The following is a 16,878-nucleotide window of genomic DNA, read 5'->3' as shown; positions in this document are numbered from 1 at the left end:
GAGAAAGGAAGGAATCGTTCATAACGAACCTCCCATATCCGTAATTCTCAAAAAGAGTTCCCTGCAGGATAACGCCTGAAGTTCTGACACCTGACGAGCTGAGGAAATAGCCACGAGGAAAACAGTCTTTAACTAAGATCTTTTAGATTCACCCTCTTCAACGGCTCAAAAGGTGCCCCACACAGAGCTTTGAGAACCAGATTCAAGCTCCACGACGGACAAGGGTTCCTGACCGGCAGATGTAAATGTTTTGCTCCTCGGAGAAAACGTGCCACATCCAGATGTGCAGCCAATGCATTTCCACCGACCTTACCGTGGAAGCAACCCAGAGCCGCCACCTGTACCCTTAACGAGCTGCATGAAAGGCCCTTTGCCAGGCCAGCCTGCAAGAACGACAAAATATGCAATACCAAGGCACCAGAAGGAGCCACTCCCTGATCAATACACCATGACTCAAATATCCCCCAAACTCTGACATAAGCCTGAGAAGGAGAGAGTTTCCGAGACCGCAAGAGGATAGACAACTGCGTCAGAGTAGCCCTTGCTCTTTAGACTCATGCTGCTAGACAAAAGCGATCTGCCTCTTCCAAACAAACGGGCCTCTGACGAAGGAGGTTCTGGAGGTCTCGCAGCCAGTGGGGTCCTTCCACAACCAGACTGACTAGATCCGCAAACCATGGACGCCTCGGCCATTCCAGAGCTATCAAAGTCACCTCCGAAAGGGTGAGATTCTATGCACCTCAGCATCTTGCCAATCAGAGGCCATGGTGGGAACAGGTACAGCAGAACATTCCTTGGCCAGGAGAGAACCAGTGCATCCACGCCTTCTGCTCCTGGCTCTCGGCGTCTACTGAAGAAACGAGGAGCCTTGGCATTGCGAAACGTTGCCATCAGGTCCATGCTCAGCCTGGACACTTGTCACATATGAGCTTGAATGCCTCTTGAGAGAGCTCCCACTCCCCGGGATCGAGCAGGTTACAACTGAGAAAATCAGCCTGAACATTGTAGACCCCGGCGAAGTGAGAAGCTGCAATGCTGACTAGATGCTGTTCCACCCAGATTATCAACTGTTGTGCTTTGCTCACCACTGGTCAACTCTTGGTTCCTCCTTGGCATTGTCGGACATGATCCTGACCGACTTCCCTTGCAGGATCAGTCGGAGGGCCTGTAGTGCTAATCGCACCACTCTGGTCTCCAGACGATTGATGACCACTGGGACTCCTCCCTCGACCACTGGCCCTGTACCGATTTCTCCTGACACACCACTTCCCAGCCGGAGAGACTGGTGTCCGTGGTGACCACCGTCCAATCGGGGACTTCCTGGGATACCCTGCGGCTCAAGTTGTCCGAGTTGAGCCACAAATCTAGACTGGAACAAGCAGAGTCTGTAAGAGGCAGAGGGAGATGAAATTGCTCCAACACTGGGCTCCAAAGCAACGCTGACTGCAGAGGTCTCATATGAGCAAAGGCCCAGGGAACTAACTCCAGGGTGGATGCCATCGATCCAAGCACCTGCAAATAATCCCAAACTCTGGGAGGATGCTTGGACAACAAATCCCAAACCTGCTCCTGCAGTTTGACGATGCAGGAAAACTCGGTCCTGTCATGTGTCGAACCGGGCCCCCAGAAATTCCAAGGACTGGGAAGAAATCAGGTGGCTCTTGGCGAAGTTGATCACCCAGCTGAGCGGTCACAATAACTGAAGAACCCTATGAACTGCTGAGCGGCAAAGCAATTCCGACTTTGCCTGAATCAGCCAATCGTTCAGATATGAGTGAACAAAGAATCCTTCATTCTGGAACTGCGCCGCCACCACAATTTTCACTTTGGTAAAGGTCCTAGGTGCCATAGCCAGCCTGAATGGCAGGGCATGAAACTGGAAGTGGTCTCCCAGGATGGCGAATCTCAGGAATTTCTGGTGGTCGAACTGGATACCGATGTGCAGGTACGCTTCTGTGAGATCTAGAGAAGCCAAGAATTCGCCCTTGTGTATCGACACAATGACGGATCTCAGAGTTTCCATGCGAAACCACGGAATCTGAAGGCACCTGTTTACTCTTTTTAAGTCAAGAATGGGCTGGAAGGTGCCCTCTTTCTTTGGCACCACGAAGTAAATAGAGTAACGGCCCTTCCGCTGTTCATCGAGAGGAACCTTCACAATGGCCCCGAGTTTGAGGAGACGCTGCAACTGTCTTGTACCACCCGGCGCTTCTCGAAGTACAAGCATGGGGAGACGAGAAAGCGATCTCAAAGGCGCCAAGCAAAATCTAACACTTAACCGTGCTTTATCACATTGAGGACCCACTGGTCGGCTGTCAGTGTGGCCCATTCCTTGTAAAACCGAGACAATCTGCCTCCCACCACTGGAGCAGAGGAATGGACCGGTCTCACATCATTGGAAGGATTTGAGGCCGCCAGAGGACTGCGGGGCTCCTGGTCTGCTGAAGCGCCGGCATCGAAAGGACTGAGACCAGGACTGTTGTCTTCCCAATGGCTGTCGAAAGGAAGATCCTGAAGACCGGGAGGAAAAGAATCTTTGATTTCCTTGTAGGTGCAAGCGAGATGGGAAGGAGCCCCTCGCCCTTGGCCTATCCTTTGGTAGGCGGTGTACCTTGTTCTCACCCAAGGATTGAATCATGTCCTCCAGGTCCTTTCCAAAAACAGCTTTCCCTTAAAAGGTAAAAAGCCCAACTGAGTTTTGGAGGAAACATCCGTTGACCAATTTCTCAACCAGAGAAGTCTGCGGGCAGATACCGCTGAGATTACTGATCTGGCTGAAGTATGCAGGTGGTCATAAAGGGCATCTGCACTATAAGCGACCGCCGCTTCCAGAAGCCCCACTTGCACCGCTCATTCTTCCGTCAGGGCAGTGCTATTCTGCAATTTCTGGACCCAGCGAAGACTTGCCCTCAAGGAGAAACTACTACACATGGCAGCTCGGACACCAAGCACAGACACCTCGAATATCTTTTTGAGCTGCACCTCCAGCTTCCAATCCTGGAAATTTTTGAGTGCCAACACATCCATCAAAGGGATAGTGGTCTTTTTAGTGACCGCCGACACTGCCGCATCCACCTTAGGAACCCAGAGAAGGTCTAATGCCTCTTCTGGCAAGGGATATAGCTTGTCCATTGCCTTACTGACCTTCAAGCCCAGATCAGGAGTAACCCATTCTCGGAACAGCAAGTCTGTAAAAGAAAGATGAAAGGGAAAGGACTTGGTTGGACCACGCAAATTCACCATGACGGGATCCACAGAACCCATCCAGGAATCCTCCTGAGGGGACTCAATACCCAATTCTTCGAGGATCACAGGAATTAGCGGGCCCAACTCATCCCTGCAAAACAGGCAGACCAACTTTGGGTCATCTCCTTTGACAATCTGTGGACCCATGTGAGCTGGAGGTAGGTCCTGGTCCTCCTCCAGATGCCTTCCCTGATGAGAAGCCCCACTAGGCTCCTGATCATCATGCTCTGAGACCTCGGAGGACGAATCATCCCGTGGGTAGGGGGATAAGGTCTGAAGCAGTCTCTTAGCGTTTGGATTCTCCACTCCTGCTGAAGGCCGGGACCTTTTGACCGCTTGACTCCCTTAGCCATTGGCCCCCTGGGCTGAACGCACCTTAGGGCCCCTCTCCTGAATGCCTCCGAGCTGCTCTCCTTGCCTTATTTATTTATTTAAAAACTTTTCTATACCGTCGTTAAGTTAAATAACCATCACAACGGTTTACAGAAGGGCACGATAAAGAGAAATATGGGTGGTATAGATTACAAATTAATCATGTGCCATCATAGTACGGTAACAATTTAAAATAATAAACTAAGTGTGTAAGTTAATCCTGATTGTTAGGAACAAATTAGGCGGTTTGATTTTAACATTAATATGCTTTTGATGTTTAGAACACTTTCCACTATTTTTCCTGGCACTGAAGTCAGGCAACAAATTTGGATGAAAACGAAGGCGGAGGAGTCTGATGCCCCTTCGGGGCTCTCAATCGGCCCTGGGAATTCCTTTGCCGGGCAGCCCCCCTCGGGGGGCCGTAGGCTGTGGGGAAAGAGGAGGAGGGGAAATTCCTCCCCCCTCTTCGGTTTGCGCTGCAGCGCGAAATGTGGCCAAAATGGGCGAACGCGGGTACGGGTCTGCAGGTTGAGACCACAAGCGCCCAGACATCGCTGAGCCCCGTTGCGGCCGTGAAACACCTCCCCCGACCGCCGCCGATGTGCCTTCCCCTCCGGGGAGGCAGGCAGAACAGAGACTGTTGTGCGAAAGGCGCGCGCATCCACACATGCTTGACAGGCCGCGCCTCGAGGCATCATGAACCGGCTGAGGAAACAAAAAACTTTTTTTTTCAGCAGTGGCAGCAGCGGGGAACAGGCGCCGAATAGCGCAGGAGCGCTCTTACTGTTTGCAAATCTGGGAGGAAAACGGGTCCTGATTGTCCTGGAGTGAGTGAGCCAGGCTCCCCGGTATCACCCCCAACTCGGGACAGTGCTGATTACCAGGGTTCTCAACCCCTATGCAGCCGAGCCTCAACACAGGGGGGATGGTCCCCTCAGGACCTGCCGACCCCCTGGGAGGCTAAATGAAACTGCTCCTGCCGGCTTCTGACAGAAAGCACTCTTCTTTTTTTTTTTTTTTTTTAAAGAAATACTAACTCTAAGCAAATCATAAGCCAAATTCCTAACTAAAAAAAAAAGAAAATCAAAGTATAAACTAGCTAGACTGTAGGGTTTTGCAGCTCCACCATCTGCTAGAGACAGAGAAATACTGGCAGACTGTAGTAGCACCTCAGGGTATAGGGCAGAGTCAGTCAAAACTTCTCTGTTTCCATCTGCTGGTGAGGAGGCAAAACCAGGAGTCTGGATTGATCCGGGTACGTACAGGGAATAACTGTTGTACCCAGCGGAGGCCCACCCAGAGCATGAAGTTACTGCAAACGGTCACCCAGATACCCAGTGAGGAAACTTCGAATATCCACTTCAGAAGACCCTCAGGTTTCCTATCCTGGAGCTCCTTGAGGGCTGCCGTTCCTGCTACCGGGATCATGGTTCTCTTCGTTACTGCCAACACTGAGGCATCCACTTTGGGGAAACTTCAAAAGCTCCAAACTCTCTTTGGGCATAGGATAAAGTTTGTCCATAGCCCATCCCACTCTCAGGCCTGCCTCCGGCACATCCCACTCCCAGGTCATCAACTGTTAAACCATGGGATGAAATGGAAAAGTCTTGGCTCGGCCCCGTAACCCCACCAGGACTGGATCCACCGAATCCTGTGACAAGACTTTCTGAGGGAGCTCCACTCCGAGCTCAGCCAAGACCCACAGAATGAGAGGGTCTAATTCCTCCCTGTAGAACAGGCGAACAACCTGGATCTGTCCCAAGCAGGGGCGGAGGGACTGAGATAGCGTCTGAAGCATCAGCGCCAGAAGTGTCCGGGATGGGGGCACCATCCCTGGAAGTGAGGAGCTCCGCAACTTCTTGACTCAAAGGGACCCCCCCCTGGGATTCTAGACATTTGGGAATTTCCCTCAGGTCGTCCCTGCTGTAAAGCCCCACTCTGCTGAGTCTAGATAGCCAAGAAGTCTTTGTGCATTAAAAGCACAAAGTACAACGAGAAGGCATTAAGACTGCCCCCCCTCCCCCACCAGGGGATCGGGCTCGCCATCAGAAAAGTCCTGGAATGGATCCTGAAGGTCCTCAGGACTGCCAGGAACCAGAGACAGATGGGGCGGGAGATCGACGCCTTGGCCTGCACGTCGGCAAAAGAATTCGATTGCTGCCGCTCCCGCGCTCAGCGGGAAGGGTTGGCCTGGCCTTCCTGACTGGCAGCTCGCTTCACCACACCGCGGGGGTTAAACAGAGACCCCGGGTTCCTGATCCAAGGAGGCACCTAATACCTAGTCCCAAATGGGAGAGCCGCCAACAGACTCCCCGCAGGCCACACATCACGCCAGACGCAGCATGAGGGACACAGGGAAACACAGGGACAGGAAACGTGCTCAGCTTCAGCTGAGCGCTCCCGACAACAAATGCTGCTGACGAGGTTAAAAAAAAAAACCTGCCCTTTTCCAACCCGGAGTAACTCTGATCCAAATTGCTATCACTGCCTTTGATTTTTTTTTTTAAACTGACCGCAGCAGCAGCAGTCACGAAAAAAAAACGAAGGCTAACAGGCTGCTTTTTGATCGGGCCAGGTATAAGGGGGAGGGACCGGACCACTGGTAGTCACCCCTGGCGCCTTACCGTCCTGGAGCTCTGCGGGATCACCAACCCCAGCTCCTCGAAACCTACCACCAGGGGGGATGGCCCCACTGGGACCTGCCTACCTCCTGGGAGGTTGCACCTGTTTGTCCTGCTTGATCTTCTTATTACATTTTTTTTTTGAGAGATTCTCTTTTTTATAACACTGAAGAATCGATCAAGACCACAGGTTTTGTGCCACTTTCAAATGCTGGAGACAGAGAAATACATAAGAGATGCAGGTGGCACACCAGGTTAAGAGGGGGTGCTCTTCAAGTTTTTCTCTGTTTCCATCTGCTGGAAGAGAGGCCAAACCCAGCAGTCTGGACTGATCCGGGTATGTACAGGGAACTGCTGGAGACAGAGAATACTGGGGTCTCCATCTGCTGGTAGATGTGCTTAACCCACTGGTCTTGAACCCATCTGTCTATGTGCTAGGAAAAAGGAAATTATTCCTTACCTGCTAATTTTCGTTCCTGTAGTACCATGGCTCAGTCCAGTTCGTGGATTGTCTCCCCCTTCCAGTAGATGGAGTCGAAGCAAAAACTGAGAGGGCGGTCCCTCATAAGCTGGGGCGCCCTCTGTGTCCCCTCAGTATTAAGAATATCAAAGCAAGAAAGAAAACACCTTGGATGGATCTAGCCAACCGAACTTGAACTGTGGATGGAACAAGCCCACCAAACGACAATTATAAATATGTATAATAATTAAGCAAAACTTGCAAAATGAACTCTTAGTCAGTTCCAAACCGGTCCTGAGAACGAATTAGACAGTCGAGCTGAAATGTGATCCTAAAAACCCCAAAATTCTGAGGGCGGGCATCTGGACTGATCCATGGTACTACAGGAACGAAGATTAGCAGGTAAGGAATAATTTTCTTTTCCCTGTTCATACCAGGATCAGTCCAGACCGTGGGATGTACCAAAGCTTCCCTAAATAGGGTGGGCCCCTGATAGCCCAGCTCGAATGACCTGAGCACCAAAGGAACCCAAAACCGGTTGTTGAAGATTCAAACGATAGTGGCGAGCAAAAGTATGCAAGGACTTCCAGGTAACTGCTCTGCAAATCTCCTGCGGAGAAACCGCCTGACTTTCTGCCCAGGAAGCTGCTTGAGCTCGAAGCGAATGAGCTATGTTGCCCTCCGGAGGCGGTCGACCAGCACCAATGTAAGCAACAGAGATCGCTTCCTTAAGCCAGCGAGCAATGGAGGTCTTCGAAGCCTTGTGTCCCTTCTTGGGACCACTCTAGAGGACAAAGAGGTGGTCCAATAAGCGGAAGTCTTTAGTAACCTCCAGATAGCAGATGAGAACACGCTTGACATTGAGGCGTCTGAGTTCCCTGGAATCTTCGTCCCGGAAAGCTGGAAGCTCCATCGACTGATTCAAATGAAAAGATGAGACCACCTTTGAAAGAAAAGATGGCATTGTGGACAAGGATACTCCCGAATCCGTGAAGCGGAGGTAAGGTTCTCTGCACAATAGAGCTTAAATCTTGGAGATCCTGTGAGCGGAACAAATAAACACCAGGAACACTGTCTTGAGAGTGAGATCCTTGAAAATAGCTCCTCTTAAAGGTTCGAAAGGTGGACCTCCCAGAATCCGAAGTACCAAGTTTAAGCTCCACAGGGACATAACCTGTGAATCAGCGGTTTCATGTGTTTCACTCCTCAAAAACTGAACAACATCGGGGTGTGATGAAAGCGGAGCTCCGCCCAGGTGACGGAAGAGCGCCCCAAGAGCTGCCACCTGAACTCTCAGTGAATTGACGGCTAACCTCATGTCGAGACCCCGCTGCAAGAAGGCCAGGATCTGGGCTATAGTCGCCTCACGTGGAGAGATATGCATAGACACACCAGGACTCAAAAACTTTCCAGACCCGGACATAGGCCACGGAGGTGGAGGTCTTCCTAGCCTTGAGAAGACTAGAAAGGACTGCCTCATGAAAGCCCCGTCTTCTCAGCCTGCGCCTCTGAAAAGCCAGGTTGCATGGCAAAAGCGTTCTACCTGGTTGAAAAATACTGGCCCCTGCCATAGATGGCCCACACAAAGGGAGCCGCCCACTGGTAGGTTGACCAAGTCTGCAGACCATGGCCGTCGAGGCCACTCCGGAGCCACTAGGATGACAGGCCCCTGGTGAACCTCGATTCTTTGGAGTACCTTTTCCACCAGGGGCCAGGACGGAAACACGTATAGCAGGATGTTCTGCGGCCACTGGAGGACTATGGCATCTACGCCTTCTGTGTCGTGCTCCCTTCTGCAACTGAAGAAGCGCGGAGCCTTCACGTTTCTTTGAGTGGCCATTAGGTCTAGATGGGGATTCTCCCACCTCTTGAAGAGAAGTGATATTGCCTCCTCAGACAGTTCCCACTCTCCAGGGTCTATGGGTTGACGACTCAAGAAATCCGCTTGAACATTGTCTTCTCCCGCAATGTGCGATGCCGTCAGCGGGAGAGATGGAGTTCCGCCCACGGCATCAGCTGTCCGTCTCCTGTGATACATGTAGACTCCTTGTCCCTCCTTGACGGTTGATGTAGGCTACCGTCGTCGCATTGTCAAGAGTACTTGAACCGCTCGGCCCTGAACTAAGGGAAGAAAACACTTCAGCGCAAGGCGGACTGCTCTCGTCTCCAGATGGTTGATGAGCCAAGCTGCTTGCACAGATGTTTATTGTCCCTGTGCCAACTGCCTTCCGCACACCGCTCCCCATCCAGAGAGGCTGGCATCCGTGGTGATGATTAACCATTGTGGGATCTTCAAATCCACCCCATGCAACAAGTGATCCAGATTGAACCACCAGGACAGGCTGTCCTTGACTACGGGCGGTATTGGCAGGGGAGTCTGAAATTCTCGGGATATTGGCTTTTATTGGGAAAGCAAGACTCTTTATAAAAGACGCATGTGCGCAAAAGCCCAAGGCACTACATCTATAGTGGAGGCCATGGATCCCAGCACCTGTAAGTAGTTCCAAGCCGTGGGAAGCAGGAGGTCCCAAAAGCGCTGTACCTGAGAGAGAAGAGACTGAGCTCGATCCAGGCGAAGAGAAACTTTGCCCACCTTGGTGTCGAAGTGTGCCCCCAAAAAATCGAGGGACTGCGACGGAGTCATACTGCTCTTGGCAAAATTGATCACCCAGCTGAGTGACTGAAGAAGATGCAACACCCTGTCAATCGCACGCTGTCACAGAAGTCTGGACTTCGCTCGGATGAGCCAGTCGTCCAGATAGGGGGTGAACCAAGATTCCTTCCCTCCGTAGAGATGCTGCCACCACCACCCTGACCTTGGTGAAGGTGCGAGGAGCGGTCGCAAGGCAGAAGGGCAGGGCCTGAATTTGGAAATGCTGGCCCAAGATTTTGAACCGCAGGAATCGCTAATGCTCGTTCAGGATGGGGATATGTAGGTAAGCCTCTGTCAAGTCCAAGGAGGCCAGAAACTCCCCTCGGTGCACTGCTGCTATAACCGAGCGCAGAGTCTCCATCCTGAAGTGTGGTATTTTGAGGGCCTTGTTGACCATCTTGAGATCCAGGATTGGACGAAAGGAGCCTTCCTTTTTGGGAAACATGAAGTAGACTAAATAGTGGCATGGGATAAATATTGTGGATCCATCAGGTCCAGAGGACGCATATAAAGAGCAGGTAGTAAAATACTGCACGGAGCGGCAGTAGCCACAGAGGCATTCACGGAGCGGGATGCCAGTGGCCAGTGGTAGGTGTCCACCTTCATGGAGCGGAAGGATGTAGGGCTGTCATCTCCCAATTAAATAAAAAACAAAAACAAAAAACAAAACAGGGATGGGATCCATCAGGTCTAGAGGACACATATAAAGAGCAGGTAGTAAAATACTGCACGGAGCGGCAGTAGCCACAGAGGCATTCACGGAGCGGGATGCCAGTGGCCAGTGGTAGGTGTCCATATAAAGAGCAGGTAGTAAAATACTGCACAGAGCGGCAGTAGCCACAGAGGCATTCACGGAGCGGGATGCCAGTGGCCAGTGGTAGGTGTCCACCTTCACGGAGCGGAAGGATGGAGGGCTGTCATCTCCCAATTAAATAAATAATAAAAAAACCCAGGGATGGGATCCATCAGTTCTAGAGGACGCATATAAAGAGCAGGTAGTAAAACACTGCATGGAGCGGCAGTAGCCACAGAGGCATTAACGGAGCGGGATGCCAGTGGCCGGTGGTAGGTGTCCACCTTCACAGAGTAGAAGGATGAAGGGCATCCATCTCCCAATTAAAAAAAGAAAAGAAAAAAAAACAGGGATGGGTTCATGGGCTTATAGGTATTACCAATTATTAGGCTTTTCAATATTTGATGATAGTTAATGTGACTTTCAAGGCATTCTTCACTTTCGGTGCATGTCCGGCATGACTCCTTGCTTCAATGACAGGGGAAAAGAAAAACTGATACTTCACACATTTCCAGCATTGCCCTCTGCTTCATGGCAGAGAGCTATGCTGCCGCTTACCCAACTAATCAAACTTAATATTTCACTTGGAAGCAGCTCCAGCACTGCTCTCTACATTAATGGTGGGGGTGAAAAGGGAATTAGAACATAAGGTTACTAAGAGCCAAGAGAAACAGTTAAGTATGAGAACAAATGTGTGAAGCTTGCTGGGCAGACTGGATGGACCGGTTGGTCTTCTTCTGCCGTCATTTCTATGTTTCTATGTTTCTATGTTTCTAGTGGCCGAGCCCATGCTCCACGAGGGGCACCGGGAGAATTGCCTCCAAGGCTAAGAGTCGATCGAGGGTCTGGCGAACTGCGCCCTGCTTCTTTGTCGGGCTGCATGGGGAGAAGACAAACCTGTCTCGAAGAGGTCGAGCAAATTCTAAAGCGTAACTGTGCTGTAGCATATTCAAGACCCAGCAGTCGGAAGTGATTTTGGCCCACTCCTTGTAAAAGAGGGAAAGACGTCCTATCTTGGGAGTCGAAGAGTGGACCGGCAATACTTCATTGAGAGGATTTAGCAGATGACCCTTGGGCAAGGGTATCTTGAGCAGGCCTTCAACCTCGAAAGGAATGAGACCAGGACTGTGATCTTGAAGAAGGCGGTTTGTGAGATACTGGTCTAGTCTGTCGAAAACGCCGTTGTCCCCTCGTACGGCTTTGTGTGGAGCTGAAAACTCTTGAAGTTCGAGGACAATCTTCTGGCAGCTTATGTACTTTATTTTCCCCCAATGATTTAATGAGCTGGTCTAATGCGTCTCCAAACAGCTACTTTCCCTTAAAGAAAGGGAGCCCAGCTGAGACTTGGATGAAGAATCCGCCAACCAGTTACGGAGCCAGAGGAGGCGCCTCACCGAGACCACGGACACCATAGATCGGGCCAGCACTCGGAGAAGATCATATAAGGCGTCCGCTCCATAAGCAATGACTGCTTCTAGGCGTTCTGCCTGCTGCGCTTCTTCTGGGGGAAGCTCCCGAGAACTGAGCAGTTGTTGGACCCACCGGATCCCTGCCCTTTGTATTAGGGAGCTACAGACCGCCGTCCGAACTCCCAAGGCGGACACCTCAAAGACTCTTTTCAAGTAGACCTCAAGCTTGCAGGTCTCACAGGGTGGCTTCTTCCAGTCACCGGAATGGTGGTCCTCTTTGTGACCGCCGACACAGACGCATTCACCTTAGGTACCTTGAGGAGCTCCAAGGATTCCTCCGGAAGTGGATACAGCTTGTCCATGGCTCTGCCTACCCTCAGGGATGCCTCCGGAGACTCCCACTCCCTGGACAATAATTGGAGGAGCATGGGATGAAAAGGAAAAGTCTTCGCTGGCGGGCGGAGACCTGAAAGAACAGGGTCCCCTTTCTTAGTCGCAGTATTGGTTCCTGGAGACTCCTGGGGAGCCTCGATATTAAATTCATCCAGGACATGAGAAATAAGAGGGTCCAACTCATCTCTCTGAAAAAGGCGTAGGACCCAGGGATCATCACCCTCAATCTGTGCAAGGGGAGTAGGGTCATCCAGGTCGGGGTCACAAGATGGATCCTGAGGAGGCTGAGTGTCAGGTATGGCAGGCTGGGAAACCACCCTCTCTTGCGAACAGCCTGAAGGAACGCCCGGTATTGTACTATTCCGCGGAAATCCTGAGCCCTAAGAGATCCTTGCTGCGCCCTGGGAGTCATCCAACCTGATCACCTTAGTTGGAGGAAGGACTAGTGCAGGATCCTGCTGCTGCTGACTCAGCCGAGCCAAGTAAGCATTGAGCATTAATAAGTTAAATTCTGTTGAAAATGGCCCAGGGGGGGGGGGGGGGGAGGGAGAGAAGGAGGGAGAGCAGGAGGATCCCCTCCGAGGTGGGTCTGCATCCGGGAGGATAGCCGACGTGAGAACCGGCAGCGAGGGAGCCTGGCCGAGGTCAGAATCGGCATCGGGGCAGATGTCTGCAAATTCAAAATGGCCGCCACCCATGCGTTGGACGGAATGGGGCCAACCACTCCAAAGCCAGGCTCGCCTTAGAATGCAAATCTGAGCATCCCTCAGGCCTCGAGGTACCCTCCCCACCGGGGAGGCACCTCGCACAAAGCCCTTCCCTCAAGAGCCGGGATCCTGACTTTCCACAAGCAGAGCATTGCACGAAGCATGGCATGGAGGTAAGTAGAAAATAAAGTCACAGCTTACCCAAAGTATAGAAAGGCGAACTAATGAGATAAAGTGACAGGAATGTCACCGATAGGAGTTCTACCTGCAAGTTCCAGCCAAACTGAACACTGCATTAAAAATAAAGAGATGCAGAGTGCCTAATATTTATTTTTTTTTTTAAAGAAGATCCATCCAAGCTAGTAGTAACAGATAGAAAGGATCAAGAAATTATAGAAACTATCTTTTCTAAGATTAGTGGGGAACCGTAGGTGCAACCCGCATCTGCTGGAGTCAGAGAAATACTGAGGGGACACAGAGGGCGCGCCAGCTTATGAGGGACCACACTCTCAGTTTTTGCTCTGACTCCATCCGCTGGAAGGGGGAGACAACCCATGGTCTGGGACTGATCCTGGAACGTACAGGGAACACAGCTTTCACTTCTATCCCTGTCCACTGTGTCTTCTCTGCTCTAAGGAAACTGCTGGCTGCAGGATGCAGGGAATATGCTTCAGTCCACCACTGTTTGGCTTACCCAAAGCTCAGGACATCCCACTTGCAGCTGTATGGCTACTTATGCTCTAAGTAATATCACCATTAAGCCATCTGGAATTACTCAATGTTACAGGAGTGTAAGGGTACAGCCAAAAAGGATGGGCTTTAACAAGGATTCTCCAACCAGTTTGACTAGATGATCAATGCCTTTGCTCAGTAGCCTGAAACCTCAGAGGTCCCTGGTTGGAATGACTAAGCTTTATTACTACTTTGCACTAGCAGTAGAGGGAAATACGAAAACATTACAAGGAGACTTACAACACTCCTACAGAGAATAAGGAAGTCAGAGCTGTGACACAGTACCTGAGAAACGGCCCACTGTGCTGCAGCAATAGCTGTACTAGCCACCGACGCTGCATTGAAACGGTTCCCTTCTGTTGATGTGTCCCTGTAAAGAGTTGGGGAGGGGGAAGGAGATAAAATAAAAAAGGGCTGTAGTTCAGAAACCCTATAAATCATGTGTGTAGGGTCTCTGGACTGAAATAGCAGGGGGTGCTGCTGGTCAGGCTCGAGGTGTATTGGTAGAGCTCTGTGTGAGGGTCTCTGTATTAGGGTAGTAGGGGTGCTGGTCAGGCGTGAGGTGCATTGGTAAAGCTGTTTGTGGGGGTGTCAATATTGGAATACCAGAGATGCGGCAGGGCAGGAGTGAGGTACATTGGCAGAGCTGTGAGTGCCTCCGTATTAGGACAGCAGGGAGTTCTTCAGGGCAGGACTGAGGTGCATTGGCTGAGCAGTGTGTGGGGGGGTCTCAGTACTGAATTAGCAGGGATACTGTGTCTCAGGAATGAAGTATTTTGCAGAGCTATGTGGTGGATGGGGGCTTCAGGACTAGAATAACGGAGGAGTGCTCCAGAGAAGTAAGGTGCATGGGCAGAGCTCTGTGTGTGTGGGTCTCAGGGAACAGTACATTTTTGCACCTTGCTTTCCATCAATAACCATGCTCACCGTTTTGATCCTTTGGCAAATTCCACATTAATTGTTTTGCCATCAATATTCAGTGGAGGGTGAAGAGCCTGCAGGATTTGCAGTAACTGAGATGCCTCCTAATGGGATAGAAGAAGAAATTTAGTCTTACTTGATAATTTCCTTTCTTTGAGTCCAGCCAGCCAGTCCAGATGCATGGGGTTATGTTCACCAATCAGCAGATGGAGACAGACACTAAAAGGTTTGCTGACATCATTCGGTATAAGCCTCCATTCTCTATAACAAGCTAAGATAACATTTTACCACAATCTCTCCTTACCTCCAAACTCAGGGAGTCTCCAAGAGAAGGCCAAAAAATTTGAGAAAAACTAAACCTAACACGGAACAAAGGATGAATACTTACCATTCATAATATCAACAGCTCAGGAAACTACTCCTGAAACAATGTTAAAACATCTGAAATTCAGTTTTCCAGAGAAAGAGTGGGTCCTAGACTGGTCTGTTTTTGAGTTGGTGAAAAACAAAACAGTGAATTAATTCAAAAGGACATGAGATAAATACTGTGGAACCCTAAAGGCTAAAGGATGGAAATGAAGAAAAGAGTGCATGAGCAACTTGTTGGTGCAGTGGTTATTACTCTTAACCAATAAGCCTTGATACTTTAGACGCAGTACTTCATCATTGCTCTCTGCTTCAATGGCAGGGGGAAGAAGGAAAATTGAATTCGTTCAGCAACCAAGGGCCTGACTTTTATGGACTGGGGAAACAAGTTAAAGGGTAACTTGCTGATGCGGCAGTTACTACCCTTAAATAACAAGAGTGTTTCTGTGATGCAACTCAATTGCTCTCTGGTTCAACAGCAAGGCAAAACAGGTAACTGGATTCAACAGCAATCAACGAGGGCTAGTGTGGGAAACTGATAAGCACTGGGGGGGGGCGTAGTAACAGGGATCTGGATTCAAACAGCAACCAAAGAAGGTCCTGACTTTTTTGGTCTGGGAAACATAAGCATCAGGTAACCTACATGGCACAGGCTTACTGGGCAGACTGGATGGACCATTTGGTCATTTTCTGCCGTCATTTCTGTGTTTCTATGATGTGGCCACTCTGGAGCCACCAGAATTACCTCACCCAGATGTTTCTCTATCCGCCACAGCATCTTGCCCACCAGTGGCCAAGGAGGAAACATATAAAGAAGAATTCCCTGAGGCCAGTGTAGGATCAGGGCATCGATCCCTTCTGCTCCATGTTCTCTCCTGTGAGGCGCCTTGGTGTTGTGCCATGACACTTAAGTCCTTGTGGGGGATTCCCCATCTGATTCGAATGAGTCGCATTGCCACTTCTGCCAGCTCCCATGCTCCGGAGTGCAGCTGTTGATGACTGAGAAAATCCGCCTGAACATTGTCCACCCCTACTATGGTGAGACGCTGCTAGACATGACAAGTGCTGTTCCACCCAGCAAATCAATGCCTGGACCTCCTGAAAACCACTCAGCTCTTGGTTCTTGCCTACCAGTTGATGTAGGCTGCCATCATTGTACTGTCTGATAGAGCATGAACCGGACAAGCACATAACTGCGCAGCAGAAAGGCAAGCAATGTGAAACATACCGCTCTCATCTCTAACCAACTGATAGACCATGAAGCCTCCTCCTTCAACTCACTGGCCCTGAGCAGACTGAACTTGACACACCATCTCCCATCAATAAAGACTGGCAATGGTGGTCAATATCACCCAATTTGAGACCTCCAACTCCACCCCCATGAGTCAGATTGGCCCAAATAAGCCACCATGAAAGCCTGTACTTGGACTCCCCCTTGAGAGGAAGCGGAAGATGAAACTGCTCTGACAACAGATTCAAATGGGAGAGAAGTGCTCTCTGAAGGAGTTGCATATGAGCAAACAAACATGGACCAGCTCCAATGTTCATGCCATAGAACCCAGAAACTGCAAATAGTCCCAGACCTTGGGCATCAAACATCCCAACAGGCAACAAACTTGACCCTGCAACTTTAGCATCCTGTCCTCCATGAGAAACACCTTCCCCACCTGGGCATCGAAACAAGCCCCTAGGTATTCCAGGGTTTGAGATGGTGCGAGATGACTCTTTGCCAGATTCACTATCGAGCCCAGAGACCTTAACTGGACTAGCACCCGCTACACCAACTGTCAACAGAGACCAGCTGACTTTACTCAGATGAGCCAGTCATCGAGATACGGATGCATCTAGCAATTCTTATAAAGTTATTCACCTCTTCTCTGTTTGCCATGTAACCAAATTGTTCATGTATTTTCTCTATCATTATTATACGTTCTACGTAAACCGATACGATGTGAATACAGTTATTGGTATATAAAAACATTTAAATAAATAAACAAATAAATATATCCTTCCCTTCTGAGCGCCGCCGCCACTACTATATCACTTTGGTGAATGTACACAGCACCATCACCAACCCAAAAGGAAGAGCACAAAACTGAAAGCGTTGCACCAGGATCATTACCTGCAGGTCCCGCTGTTGCTCTGGCCTGACTGCTATATGCAGATATCCCTCTGCAAAATCTAGAGATGCCTGGAATTCTCCCC

At 50.2% G+C, this 16,878-nt stretch overlaps 1 protein-coding gene across 2 annotated transcripts in view; it reads right to left on the bottom strand.

Annotated features, from left to right (window-relative positions):
- Nucleotides 1-16,878, bottom strand: part of RBM10 (RNA binding motif protein 10) — a 158,287-nt gene that overhangs the window by 73,979 nt on the left and 67,430 nt on the right. For both annotated transcript variants that reach the window (XM_029613792.1, XM_029613793.1), the window contains exons 11-12: nucleotides 14,314-14,411; nucleotides 13,672-13,756 (exon numbers count right to left, since the gene is read on the bottom strand). In XM_029613792.1, the coding sequence (XP_029469652.1) occupies nucleotides 13,672-13,756; nucleotides 14,314-14,411 (183 nt within the window). The remainder of the gene's footprint in view (nucleotides 1-13,671; nucleotides 13,757-14,313; nucleotides 14,412-16,878) is intronic.

This window comes from Rhinatrema bivittatum, chromosome 8, assembly GCF_901001135.1.
Source record: "Rhinatrema bivittatum chromosome 8, aRhiBiv1.1, whole genome shotgun sequence".
Lineage (NCBI taxonomy): Eukaryota > Metazoa > Chordata > Amphibia > Gymnophiona > Rhinatrematidae > Rhinatrema > Rhinatrema bivittatum.
Note: the sequence above shows the minus strand (reverse complement) of the source record. Positions and strands in the feature narration are given on the sequence as shown.